Below are 13,164 nucleotides of genomic sequence, written 5' to 3'. Positions count from 1 at the left end.
AACAGAAAATGGGGTGTTAGCCATGCAGGCAGAACCCCAGCCTGGATCCCTCATACTGTTCGCATTTCTCTGCAAGGTTTTCCTGCAAGTGGACGCTGCCCGTAAGTATAGAGTCTCAGTGACACTTTTGTCCCGTTTGCCAAAGGGAAGCGGATGAGTTGTCGCATCCATAGCGTGTGCGTGGTCGGCGCTGTACACGGGGACAGAGGTGAGAGATGGGTAACGTCAGAGATGGTGACGGGAACTTCCTTCTCAGCTCCATCGGTCAGCGTTTCCTCGTCTCCGCCGTGAAGCAGCAACACCTCGGGGAGAGAAGGGGCTGTTGTAGTTGGCTAGTTCTAAGTAGCCATGCACATGTTTATCTTTTTTTTTTTTTTTTTTAATCTTACAAAGCTTTCATGTTGTGTGGCAGTGGATGTCACTAGTTAGTAATGCAGTATGTAAGAGAAATATTTGTGCTCGATGTCTTTTTATCCTGTAGTTTCTTAATGACAAAATCAAAGAATGTGATTTATTTAGCTGTCACTGCTATTTCTGTGTATATCCTGCGATATTTTCTCTTATTCCCCTGCTCAAAACAAAGTCAATTTACTCTTCTTGATCTCTTTCACAAGGAGAGCTTTCCATTTCAAGGCTTTTTTTTTTTTTTTTACTCCCACCTCCAGAACTTTATCAGTTAGCCTGTAGCCCCCTTTGTATTTTGGCTCACTAACAGCTTTTAAGCAAGTTTTCAATGTCAGCATATTTTTTTTGTAGCGGAGCTGAGTCTGACAGTCAACATACAACGATTAAAGTTTGCTACATGTAAAGAAATAGCTACAGGGGAAAACATTAAAATTCCTGATTGTGGTGTGAATAGAAGCATTAGCAAGATGAAACCTAGACAGGCATTTGGATATGTGAACTCATCTGAACACATTACACAATATTATAATATTATGTGATAAGGTCTTGTAAGGAGTGTTGTTAATGCTGAAGGGAAAGTACATGGTGTTAAAGGTGTAAACCTGGTTTCTGGGTAGAAAATGAGCAGAGAGAGAGAAAATCAGAAATCAGGTGGTGGTTCTTCCCTTCATTCTCTATTCCTGTGCTTTCAACACACAGTCCTTTATTAAACTTCTGTTTACTCAACTTTTTATTAAACTTCAGAATAATGTTTTTTTTATTATTATTTTTAATTTGCTTTACACTTGTTTTGAAAAACTGAAGCTTTTCTTTAATATCATTCAGGGTAAGCATATATGAGACAACAGTTTCCAGCTGTATTTTTGAGGAAGCTGACCTGTATTGCATCTTGGCGTGCTGCTGATCTGTACTGGTTACCTTTGCCTGTTTGATGCTTTTGTTTATTATCACTGTGGCTTTTCTGAAGTTTATTCCCAATAACATTTTTTTTTAATAGCAAGAGAATTATTTATTCAATACCTGCTTTTTAATCAGACAGTGCAGGTATTGTCATGTCATCAACAGGCTACACAGAGATTAGTGCTCATAATGTGGGCATTATAATCTCTCCATGGCCCGATTACCATCTAAGACACTCTAGTGTCCTTCTGTAATAACTTTGCAATATCTATATTCCAGCGTTTGACAGATTTACAAGACAGCTACTGACTGAAAGGGCCAGGGCCAGTTCCCAGGAGAGAAATCTGTCCTTTCCGCCACCTCTTGGCAAGTTGGTCAGGAAAGCGTACCAGAAGTTTGATCTTGGATATTATGCCAGAGTCTTTTTGAGATGTTAAAGCCCTTGCATTTGGGTTTACCTGAGCAAGGAGGGGGATGAAGAAGGATGGGGAAAACATCCTTCTCAGGGTGATGAAGGGGGACCTCCCAACAGTTGGTCTCCCTGGCTTCATTTTGCTTGTGGTTCTGCTCCATGAATAATTTGATGTCCTGCCTCTATCAGTTTTTCCCACGTTGCTCTTGAGGGTTTTACTGGTCTCCATGGGACTCTGAATAGCTGAAACAAACCTTACGGGAGCGTCCCTAATTCCAGTTTGCCACTGCACGACACAGTAAAACCCTAGTCTGTCCGCAGGCTTGGGATGGCAGTATGTATTGGCTGATGCTTCAAAGGTTATTTTGCATCTCTCAGGGGCAAACCCTGTGTATTTTAAGGAGGAATTTTAAATCCTGTAGAAATTGATAACAGAACTCATGTGCGCTGAATACAAGGGGTTTTGAAAGGATTAGTAACAAATACGGAAAAATGGAAAAACTAGCTTTAGTAATGTACAGACAGTTGTTGAGAGGCAGCAGTGGAGAAAGGGATGTACTGGAAGGTTATTTATTTAAAAACATTTTAGCGTTGCTATTTTTTGCTACGTTCTTAATAACTGTTTGCAGTCTGTTCCTTTCTCTCCTCTCTGTGGTGGTAATCTTGGAGATCAGGGGAGGTGTGCTGGGTTTGGGGCTGTTTTGCAGCAGTTATCATAGTGGAGATGGCCATTCCTGCCCTGTTAGTGTTGTGCTATTAGAGAATTACAAGACCATCCTGGCTACGCTGTAGTTGTACCATTTTTAAGAGCATCATTTAAATACCCTAAATTATAGTCACAGGATCGTCTTGTTTTTGAAATATGGTTTTAAAGCATTGAAGCTGGCATTCAGAATCTTACTAGTGAAAATGATCTTCTTCTACTCCTCCTTCTGTTTTCTTCAATGGCAGCAAGAAAACTGTGACCCTGCTTACGCAGAATTTCATGCTCCTTTATCTAATGTATTTGCACACTGATCACTTGTGAGTGGATTTCAGTTCTCAAAAGTAAATCTCTAGGAAAATTATAAACATATGTATTTAGAAGTCAGAAGTTGAGTAATTGGTTTTACAGTTTTAGAAGTAGCCAGTGCTTCTCTATAACTACTGTAATGAAATGAACAAAATAATAGCTAACGTTTGTGTTCTGTTTCTGTTCAAAGGGATGTGGTTAACTAACTAACTGTCATAACACCTCTTGGGAGTTGAGTAAATAATTTGCAAATATCTAAATTTAAATGTTGGGAAACTTCAGAGGGTTGAAGTGGCACACCTAATGCGACGCAGTGAGGCTGGGGAAGACAAAAGCCAGAATACTTCTCAGAGGATGTTTTCCAATTCCCAACTTTGTTCGTGTTTCCTATGCTAAGTGCTCTGGTAAACCTGCTTTTAAAAACAAACCAAAGTGAAAGTTGAGCTAAAATCTGTCAGTCTAGGATGTCTGGACTGGTAGGAAGTAGCTTACATGAAACTTTCAGTTAAAGTAGCTGTTACAAACACATCATTCAAAACAATCAGTGGCTTTTGGTTGCATTGAAGTTTGGATTTCATGAGGAAGATTAGTTAATTGTGCTGGACCATCATAAACATTCAGATATGTTTTATTTACATGTCTTAAATCAGTGTGAATTACTATGGAGGGATTTTGGAACTGGAATGATACACTGAAACATGAATATTTGTATATATGAGAGCTTTGGGTTCTAAACTGAGCATTTGTAACCAAAGTGTATCTTAAAAAAAAAAAGTGTTCTCTGTAATTATGATTTTTCATAAGAAATCAGTGCACCCAAGGTAAAGCATAGCCAGATTTTGTATGCTTTTTAGGGAGACTTGTAGTGTGTGTTTTGGAGGTGATTGACAAGGGAATGGTGCAGGAATTTGTACCTGGAAAAATGGGACCTTTGCCCTGACGAGCAGTGCTGGACAGCAGAGCGGGAAGTAAATGCATCAAAGCTGCAATTAAACAAAGATGCAGAAAACAGATGACATGTAAAACTTAGTGGTGATACAGCCCTCATTTGAGAAGTAAAAACGTCCTAGGAACTGACATACGATGTTGGAGCATACCCAATCAGCAATTAGAAAGGTCTTGATGTATTTGCTTTATTTGTCGGTTGGCTTCAACAAAGGGTTTTCTCGGAGGAAGATAATTTTCTGAGTTCTTGTGGGAGAGTGTAGATGTTTCATGGCACTTACCAAGCTGAAGCCTCCACAGATTGCTTTAATTTGAAAGAACATTTTAAAGCAAATTGTAAAAATCGCTGATCTCTGTAGTTATGTTTGGCTTTGTAATGTGTGGCTCCAACTTGAATTCTATCTTTTGGCCCTAAGAAGGTGATTTTATCTTCTTGGGTATTAACCATCTCAATGTAAACGTAAGACTGTCTTTGGACAATGCTGTAGGATGTATGTGGTGAAGGTATAATGTAAAAACATATAAATCAGCACATTTTAAATCTCTGCTAGGCAAAGCAAACCTGTTAACATATCAAATTGTGGAGGTAAACTGTGGGTTTTAAAATATACTCTTCAAAATTGGCTAGGTATTGCATCTTAATGGATTTTTGAGAAGAGACACATTTTAAGTAAAGTTTTATCATTGTAGCTTAACTGCCTCTTCATATGGTGGTATCTACACAGGCAACAGAAACATTCTGTCCTGCAATTGCGCTGAATGTTTTTAAAGTGAGGAAGCACAGGACATAAGGTTGCTAACTTGGCCATAGTCTGTATAAAAGATATTATATAAACCTATTTCTCAGGTAAATAGTTTATACCTATTACTATTTATTTATATTATTGAAGAACTCTGATCAAGATAAGGAAGACCATTGTGGTAAGTGATGTAAGTACGTAAACCAATGTAATGTTTATGTATGTGCCACCCTGACTTGCATTTTGTATGCTGCAATATAAATTATATACTTCCTTTCTTTTTTTTCTTTCTCTTCTGCTGAAGTGTTATTTTTCTGTGAATGGAATGCCATAAGCATACATGAGTATCAGTCAGATTCTCTTCGTGGTTTTGCTAACACTGAGTGATAAACAATAATATCAGCTGTCAGTTGCAAAGCAATGTTTTTTTTATGAAATAGTAAGAAGAATTCTCTCTAGAGACATGACAGATTGTACTAGTGCCAATCAAGCCTTGGCAGTTCTGTCATACTGATAGCTTGGACTCCATAAATATTCTTTTCTGTAACTTTCTTGCTGGAGTGAAAAATAGAACTTTGTTTAGATGCTGTCTATTCAGCTAAGAGTGTAAGTTTAAACACCACACAATGGAAGATGGAGTGACCTCATCCTGATTTACAGTGCAAACAGAACTGATGGGATGATTAAAGGGACATCAGTGGAAGATTAAGGCAGAATCCTTGGTATCTAGGCCCCGTGATTAGAGCGGGATAATGAAGCAGCAATAAGTGAGTGAGCAGCAGATCAAGATCCCGCACAGGCGATTGCTCCCAAGCAGCTGCACCCTGCCACGGTGGCATCAAAAGAAGAGTAATTTGCTTGCTATGCCTATGATTGTTTTAGCTCCTGAGTTTCCCCTGCAAAATCCTGATGGATCTAATTTTATCTTTTTTTCTTTTTTCTTTGTCATGGTGAGGTCAGAGTGATGGTGGATCGGAGCCCAACACAGGCATTTGGGGCAGAGCTGCAAAAGGGATTTTAGTTGGTTGCTGACTAAAATCTGGAGCTATGGTGAGGTGCCCTTCCATAGCAGTGTCCCAGTCTGTGCTCTCCTGTCATGTCATGGATCTGATCCTTCTAGAGAAATTAGAAGATCAAGTAAATGAGGTCTCCACAATTCCTCTAGAAATGTAATAGTCATACTCTCAGAAAATAAATTTTATCCTCAGGTAAAAGATGTTTGTTTTAAGATGGCAGTACTAAATAATTTCTCAAATGACAAGTCAAACAGTAGCTCAGTATGATGGAAAAAAAGATAAATTTGCTTTAAGTTGCACTTTTATCATGCTTATACTTTAGGTGTGACAGATAAATGGAATAATAATTACTTAAACATAAAGTTACCTTTATGCTTTGTTTCAATATACACATTTAATTCTATAGTCTAAATGATACTCTTACACCTAGGCTAACCTATGTTAAAACTGTCTTTCTGAACGTTAACTGAAGTCGCAACGCGTTTCACTGAACCAAACTTGTGTGTGTTTGAATGGGTGTGCATCATTTTTTATGATGGCTCTGCTAGCACTGACACAGGTCAGTTTGACTTTTTGCCCCGTGCTTAAGAAGTCAGTATAAAAAATGGGTTTATGAAATTTGATCTGTACATCTTGTATTTGCTGCCCAAAGCTATTAATTGGTGCCCAGAGAGAATGAACAGCAGCACAAAACACTTCCTAGATTTTTGGGAACTAGACCTGGGAAGAACATTTTGAAAAATTTTAAAGGTATTGTTACTCTTAATTTTTTTTCTTGTTAAGCATAGAGCAAAGAAAGTAGCATTTTATGAGAAGCACAATATTTTTCTCTGTAAAAGGGTATCTTCTTTTATTTTAATATAGAAATAAAGTTATAGATCACAGCAGGTCTAAGTGTTTACCCATTGGAAGAATAAGAAGTAGTGGCAAAACATGATGAGAAGCTCTCTTCTCCCCCTGCCCCCCCCCCCTTTTTCTTTCTCTTCCAGGTTACTTTTGTCAGAAATTAATGCATGTTTAGTAGGAAATATACAATGGAAAAGAAGATTTTAAACCCAAGAAAAACAACAGCCAGACTAAGGGCCAAGTGAAGCTGTTTAATAATTTTGGTGTTTTATTTCGTTTATTAAAAGCTCTTGAAGAGATTTAAATTGTCAATATCCATTTTATCTGGAAGTCCTGTATGCTTGGCAGTATGCGTATATCATTCTTGCTCAGCTGTAAGTCCAGTAGCACACAAACTTATCACCACATTTTTCCAAACTGTTAGTTAACAGATATCCCAGTCACCGAGCAGAGACAGCCTTTACTGGGATGCCATCTCTTTTCACAGCTTTCAAACTCTCTGTACAGCCCTTCTCCTTAGGGGCACAAATATGTTATGTAAATGCCAAGATACTTAGGGGAGGATCTCATCTGTTAAGGTTTAGTGTTGAATGCAGCTTTCATTTTAGGGCAGATTCTACCCAGTGCTGTGGGATCAAGGAAGACTTTCAGGTTCTTTGTCCAAAGCCCAAATTTGTGCATTTCTGATAGTTAAAAAACAGCCATCACACCTCCCCAAATCCTCCTCCTAAATTTTAGAGTTTAGAACCATGTTATACAGGCGCAGTATTTGAAATATCACTTTGATGTGTTGTAAAAGCAATCATTACATTAAAAAATTGTTTTTTGTTTCAGTAGTTATGTGGAGGGAGGGGATGCGAGTGCTAACTTTTAAAATTTGAAAACTGAACACCTGGAGATAATTATATTTTTAAATGTTTTCAGGCTGAGTCAGAGTTAATGGCAAATGGGAACCGTATTAGATTGGCAGATGATTAGTAGAATTTATCATTATAATGTGCTTAGCATAATAAGCATGGTGGTCCTTATTATTCAGTGACAGTTTGTATAGTAATTTTTCCATTAAAAGACTATGTCAGTCTGTCAATAAATACATTCATTAGATCAAGTATGCCATGCTTAAAACATGTCTGGTTTCAAAAATAATACTATCTTTCTCCAATAAGACAAGACATCAGTAGCATTCAGATGGTTTACAAAACAGACCTTAAGCAGATTTCACTTAAAAACATGAATTTTACAAAAAGACTGAAACATTAAATATAAGCAAATCCTACTAGCAGCCCTACCTCTACTTAGACATAAGTCAACACGAAACAGGTCCAGGCAGGTTATGAAAAAATTAGCTGAAAAGTCTTCTCATTTTGTTAATAAACTGCACGAGTCGTGGTTACATACAGAAGGAGTGAGTGAAGGTTTCACGTATTTGCAATGTTATAATATGTCTTTCAGAAATTGTCCCAAAATTCTAGAAAAAGCTCGTTTGGCTTTTTTTTGTGTGTGCCTGTGTGTGTGTTCAAAATGATACATCTGTCTGTAGAATGGAAATTCTTTCTGACAGGTAGACTGTAGTCTTGGTGTGTGATCAGCCATTAGCCTTAGTTCTCTTAGGTCAATTTTTTTGATTACCAGCAGTTTAAAACACTTTCTTTTTATATTAACTCACTTGTTTGGTGCTATGAAACATTCATGCAAATAGTAGTCAATAACATCTCAGTTTAGTACGAGAACAGTATCATTATCAGGTAAAGTTAATATTTTGTCTAGTTTATTCCTAATGATGAGACGCAAGGAGGTACTCGATCTTATTCTAGTTCCTTTCTCTTCTCATCTGCCATGTTTCTCCAAGGAAGTAACACTCTCTTTTCCTTTAAAAAAAATAAATATAAAAAATCAAAACAAACTCCCAAAGATTGCATTAGTCATCCACTGGTTTATTGGAGATTATTTGTAACTGTGATAAGAACTTGGACTTTGAATTTTCTAAATATACAGGAGGTGGAAGAGTATTGAGCCATTTTTCTCATTATCTCACAGAGTAATCTCACAGGGTGTAGCATTGCTGAACTAATGGCCCTCAAATAGTAACTTATCGGAGCTGCTCAGGGATTCTTGCCATTGCTATAAAAAGACATTTGGTAATAAGCAGTATGTCATATTAGAAGCACAGCCATTTATTAGAACATAAATATGCCAGCATACTTCACTACAAACTTTTCAGTGGCATCTGGTTCTAGAAAACTAAGTAGATGATTTTGAACATCACAGATAACTAGTTGCTCTAAATACTATAATTTTAAAGCAGTTAAGATGGGTGATAAATTGTGGCATTTGTTACATATTTCTGTTGAGCATTTCACCTGACCTCTCAGAGCTTTTTGGTGAATACTAATTAAGTGGTGACTCTCTTGCAGAAGGTTTGTTAGGTGGTTTGCACCCATTTTGCAGTTAAACAGAGAAACACACACATCACTTGGCTCAGTCTCAGAGATAATTCTTGACTGGACTTTCCTAGTCTAAGGTCTATGCGTTGGGTTTGGGGGGGTTGGGGTTTTTTTGTTTGTGCGTGTGTGGGGATTTTTTTTTTTCCCTGAGCTAATGAGCATATTTGAAATCCTGCTTCCCCACCCTTGTAAGAAAGTAGCTTGCCAGATGTTAGACTCCTATGTCTTCCTCTTGCACTGCTGGAGCAGCTTAACTTTTTGGCCCTGGTTATTGCTGTTGCACTCTCTTACAGTCTTGCTGGCAGGAGCCGTGCAGCGGGTGATGTGCCTGGCCACACTGGTGCGGGGTTGGTGCTGTCTTGTTGATGGCTTCCAGCTACGAATGGAGTCCTGGTTGGTCATCACCTGAGTGGCATATGACTGCTGTATTTAGGATTGGGGGGGAAATAGGTCGTATAAGCAGAACACAGATGTATTAATTTACATTTTCCAGAGCATTACGGACTTCCATACAGGTTGCACTGGACTTGACTTTCACTCTTGGCTGTAGTTGTAACTTAATGAGTAGCCTGCTTCTTTCACAGCTTAATTAAACTTAAGTCAAAATTCGTAAACTGATCCTGGGATTGATTGGTGGTGGATTTGGGGACCTTTAACAATACTTGACTGAGAAAGAGGTGTTACCACTGCCAAAGAGAAAGGTGCTTTTCCACCCCCTTGGTGGACCTGTTAATTCTTGGTTCTCTCTTAGATCTGTGGTTTGCATATGCTTGATTGCCAGGCATGTCTCTTAAGCAGGTGTTGATTACCCAGGTCATCGAGGAATCACAGGTGTCCCAGTATCAGTCCAGCAAATGGTCAATTAACATGTCCATGTGTAGGCAGAGCTGGGTACTCCCTGAAGCTGTCAGGTGTTTTGTGTCTGAGAATTCATTGTTCCAAAGAACTACCTTTATAATATAAGCTATTTTAACCAAAATGGTGCTAGCAATATATTAATGTTAATGGTTTAATGTTGATTAAATAATTTGTTTTCCAACACATTCATTGATGGAACCTGGCCACTCTTAATTCAAATGTTCAGATTTTTTTTTTTTTTTTTGTGTGTGAAATAATATCTGTTGCTCCTTTTGATGTTGTTCCTAAATAGAAATCTTCCCTAAACTGGTCATACTATGAAAAAAATTAGTAGGGTTAATAAGAGGAAAACAAAACAAAAAAAGCCACAACAGCCCAAAACCCAATGTAGGTCAATACTTCAGCTGCTGTTCTCGGGGTTGTTCCACAATGAAGGTCTAGTAGACCATACCAAAAGGTTGTCATGGAGTGGAAGTTAAAATGTTGGCTCCGATGTGATTTTGACCATTAGGGGACATACCTAGAGATAATTGTTATCCTTTGAGGAAATCTGATATTTAAGCTTGCTTGGCCTCAGGATAGGTGTCTCTCTGCTTTGTGTGTCTGAGGTCTAGGTTTGATTCTCACTTTCTTGTTCTTTAAGATGGAGAGAGAGTGGGGAGTGTTATTAAAAGCTAAGCTTTAGTGGCTGAGGAATGTAGCTCCCAAAGTTAAAAGAGATTCCCATAACTGACTGGGGACCCGCAATGAGTGGAGCCTCATGGACTGCAGTGAGGCTTGAATCCTCTGTGCTCTGTGTGTGGCAGGGGACCTCCCAAGCCAATAAAGGAAAAATGTTAATGGAGTAAATGACAACATGAAGTATTTAAGAATTGTTTCTTTATGGCAGCTTAAACCCCCCCCCTTTTTTTTTCTCCTCTGTTTCAGAAAGAAGACACAGCTCCTCCAGCAAGCCGCCTTTGACTCCTCCCTCCTCTTCAGTATTTTCCCTCATTTCATCTTTCCCTTCAAAAAACAAAGGTAGCAGTGGAAGTGGGAGCAATCGTTCATCCAGTGGAGGTACTAGTGCATCATCATCAAATTCCAAGTTGTTGAAATCACCCAAAGACAAGCTGCAGATCAGCGGAAACAACAGGTTAATGCATTCGGTACAGCATAGCAAAGTTCCCCATGATAAAATGTGAGTATGCGTTTTGACAGAGAATTAAATGTTAATAGTTGCATAGACACTGCTATATCAATAGAATTTCCTTTTGTTTCAGAGGGGTTTTGGTTTAAGAGATAATGACTTCAAACTCCTCCAGATCTCTTCCAGCAGCCTAGTCTAAGGTTATAGAAAATACACATGACTATGTTGAACAAGAAAAGCTGCGTCTTAAATAACTATAAATAAAGGTCATTTTACTAAGGGCTCTTAATTCTTTGATCTAATCTGCATACTTTGCTCATAAGGGAGTTTTAGCTCTGATTCAGGTGATTTTTGACCTGCATGTGCGAGATTGCAGAACTGAGAATATAATTTACTGTCGCAGAATGGGGAATTTCTCACTGGATGTAACAGGCCCATTCCAGTTGCTTTGGTGATACACTGTATCTGTGAATCCAAATAACAGTTTCTGAACTCCCTGATGACTTGCTGAAATACTTACAAGGAAATGGGGAAAAAAGGACAGAAGAGATTATGGACATCATAAAAGATGTGAAAATAAAAAAGAATAAGAAAACTGGTAACAAAGGAGGCAGGTCTACATTTGCATTGTGAATAGATCAGAGTATTGTTGAGTAATAACATATTTTAAGTACTTTTTATGATTTATGACTATAATTTTCAATTCCACCCCCCCTTGTTTTTCATAAATAATAGTATGACTCCATCTGTCAAAGTGGAAAAGATTCATCCAAAGATAGATGGTGCCCAACTGAAAGCTGCTGTTGGTCCAACTTGTTCTACTACTGTGAGTTCCTCAATAAAGACTGGCCTTAATTGTCCCTCAATACCAAAGCCACCCTTGCCTTCCCCTGGACAGATACTGAATGGTAAAGGTCTTCTCTCTGTGCCTCCATTTTTGGAAAAGAAACCTGAAGAAAATACAAATAATAGGAAATTTTTACATAAAAGATTGTCAGGTAATTGTTCTTAATTATTATTTGCTGTATTCCTCTTAGGAGTGTATCTATACAAATGCATAAATAGAATATATAAAAATAAGTATCAGAAGTAAATTAAACACTTCTATAACACTGTAACTTGTAATTAGGTATGTTTTATATATTAGAATTTAAATCTATAACTTGACATGCTCTTAAAGATGCAAACAACTTGACATGTAGCTATTGCTTTCAGAAACCCTACAGACCTGAGAGGCCTGTCAGTTTTTACAGTTTTAAAGTTATGCTCTTTTACTATCTTCAAAGATTTTCTTTTCCTTCTTTCTATATGGAAGGTCCAACTGTACATAGAAAATGGAACAACTAGCACCTCATAAACTCAGAAATGTAAACCCAGTCTGTTCTTCACACTTTTTAAACATGGTAACTTTGAGTGTTAGTAGAATGGTAGAAAAGTTCTTAACACCAAAACCAACACCAAAAAAACACCATTTGTTTGTCACAGTTCATATTGGTGGTGACCTCTAATCCTAACATGCAAGATTTACTCCTGCTTTGGGGTCCCTTACAGCTGTAAATTTCTCCATTCTGTTTGTAGACTTGAGATCTGTATTTCAGCACACCATAAAATTGCTGAGAGTGTAGAAGATTTTATATGTACAATTTTATTGTGTAATTTTATTTATACCTCTGCCGGTGTTACATTTGAAAACAGTTTCCAATATGGTTAATTTTTATAATGAAAATAAATGTTAGTATTTCAAAATGTCTTTTGATAACTTTTCAATACTGTGTACCTTTGACAGAGAGAGAATTTGATCCTGATATATACTGTGGTGTCATTGATGTGGAAACCAGGAAACCTTGTACTAGGTCTTTGACATGCAAGGTAGGATATCTTAATCAGAATAAGATTATGTAAAGTTTTAATTCAATTTCCTGAGGAATATGACAGAAAACAGAAAATTACAAATTTTTGCCATCGGTAACTACTGCTGTAAATGGTACCTCTCAAAACATGTTGCCCAGAACCAAGAAGGAATTGTTTTCAAAGTTCAGTTAATTATTTATTCAAAAACATATTTCTTAAAGTAACCTGGAGATTTGTATTTTTGTATAAACCCTTTAAACATTGATGTTGACATGGGACAGATTATGTTACTCCACGTGTAGGTAGTAGGGGGCCAGCATGTTCTTCTTTTGGGGGATAACCTTTGGGTCATAGATCATGAATTTTAAAATTCCTCATAAGCATTAAAAGTATTATTTGTTTATGCAGGATTTAAATCAAGCTCCTCCCCTCTCACACACCCCCTTTCCTCCCAGCAGAGTCTGCAGCAGTTACTTTGCAGATTATTTGTGTAAATGCTAGTGCTGCTTGATGTACAACTACAGCCAACTCAGAAATGAGTCTTCTGAAAAAGCCACGGAGTATGCCTAGAGGTCAAACACTAAATGAAACAATTCATAAAAACTT

General features: G+C 37.6%; 1 protein-coding gene across 6 annotated transcripts in view; it reads left to right on the top strand.

Moving 5' to 3' along the window:
* The window catches only part of ATXN7 (ataxin 7), a 91,149-nt gene that overhangs the window by 68,071 nt on the left and 9,914 nt on the right, over window positions 1-13,164 (top strand). For all 6 annotated transcript variants that reach the window (XM_069811952.1, XM_069811954.1, XM_069811949.1 and 3 more), the window contains 3 exons: window positions 10,506-10,758; window positions 11,443-11,705; window positions 12,494-12,576. In XM_069811952.1, coding sequence (XP_069668053.1) covers window positions 10,506-10,758; window positions 11,443-11,705; window positions 12,494-12,576 — 599 coding nt within the window. The remainder of the gene's footprint in view (window positions 1-10,505; window positions 10,759-11,442; window positions 11,706-12,493; window positions 12,577-13,164) is intronic.

This window comes from Haliaeetus albicilla, chromosome 24 (genome assembly GCF_947461875.1).
Source record: "Haliaeetus albicilla chromosome 24, bHalAlb1.1, whole genome shotgun sequence".
NCBI classification, from domain to species: Eukaryota; Metazoa; Chordata; class Aves; order Accipitriformes; family Accipitridae; genus Haliaeetus; species Haliaeetus albicilla.
Note: the sequence above shows the minus strand (reverse complement) of the source record. Positions and strands in the feature narration are given on the sequence as shown.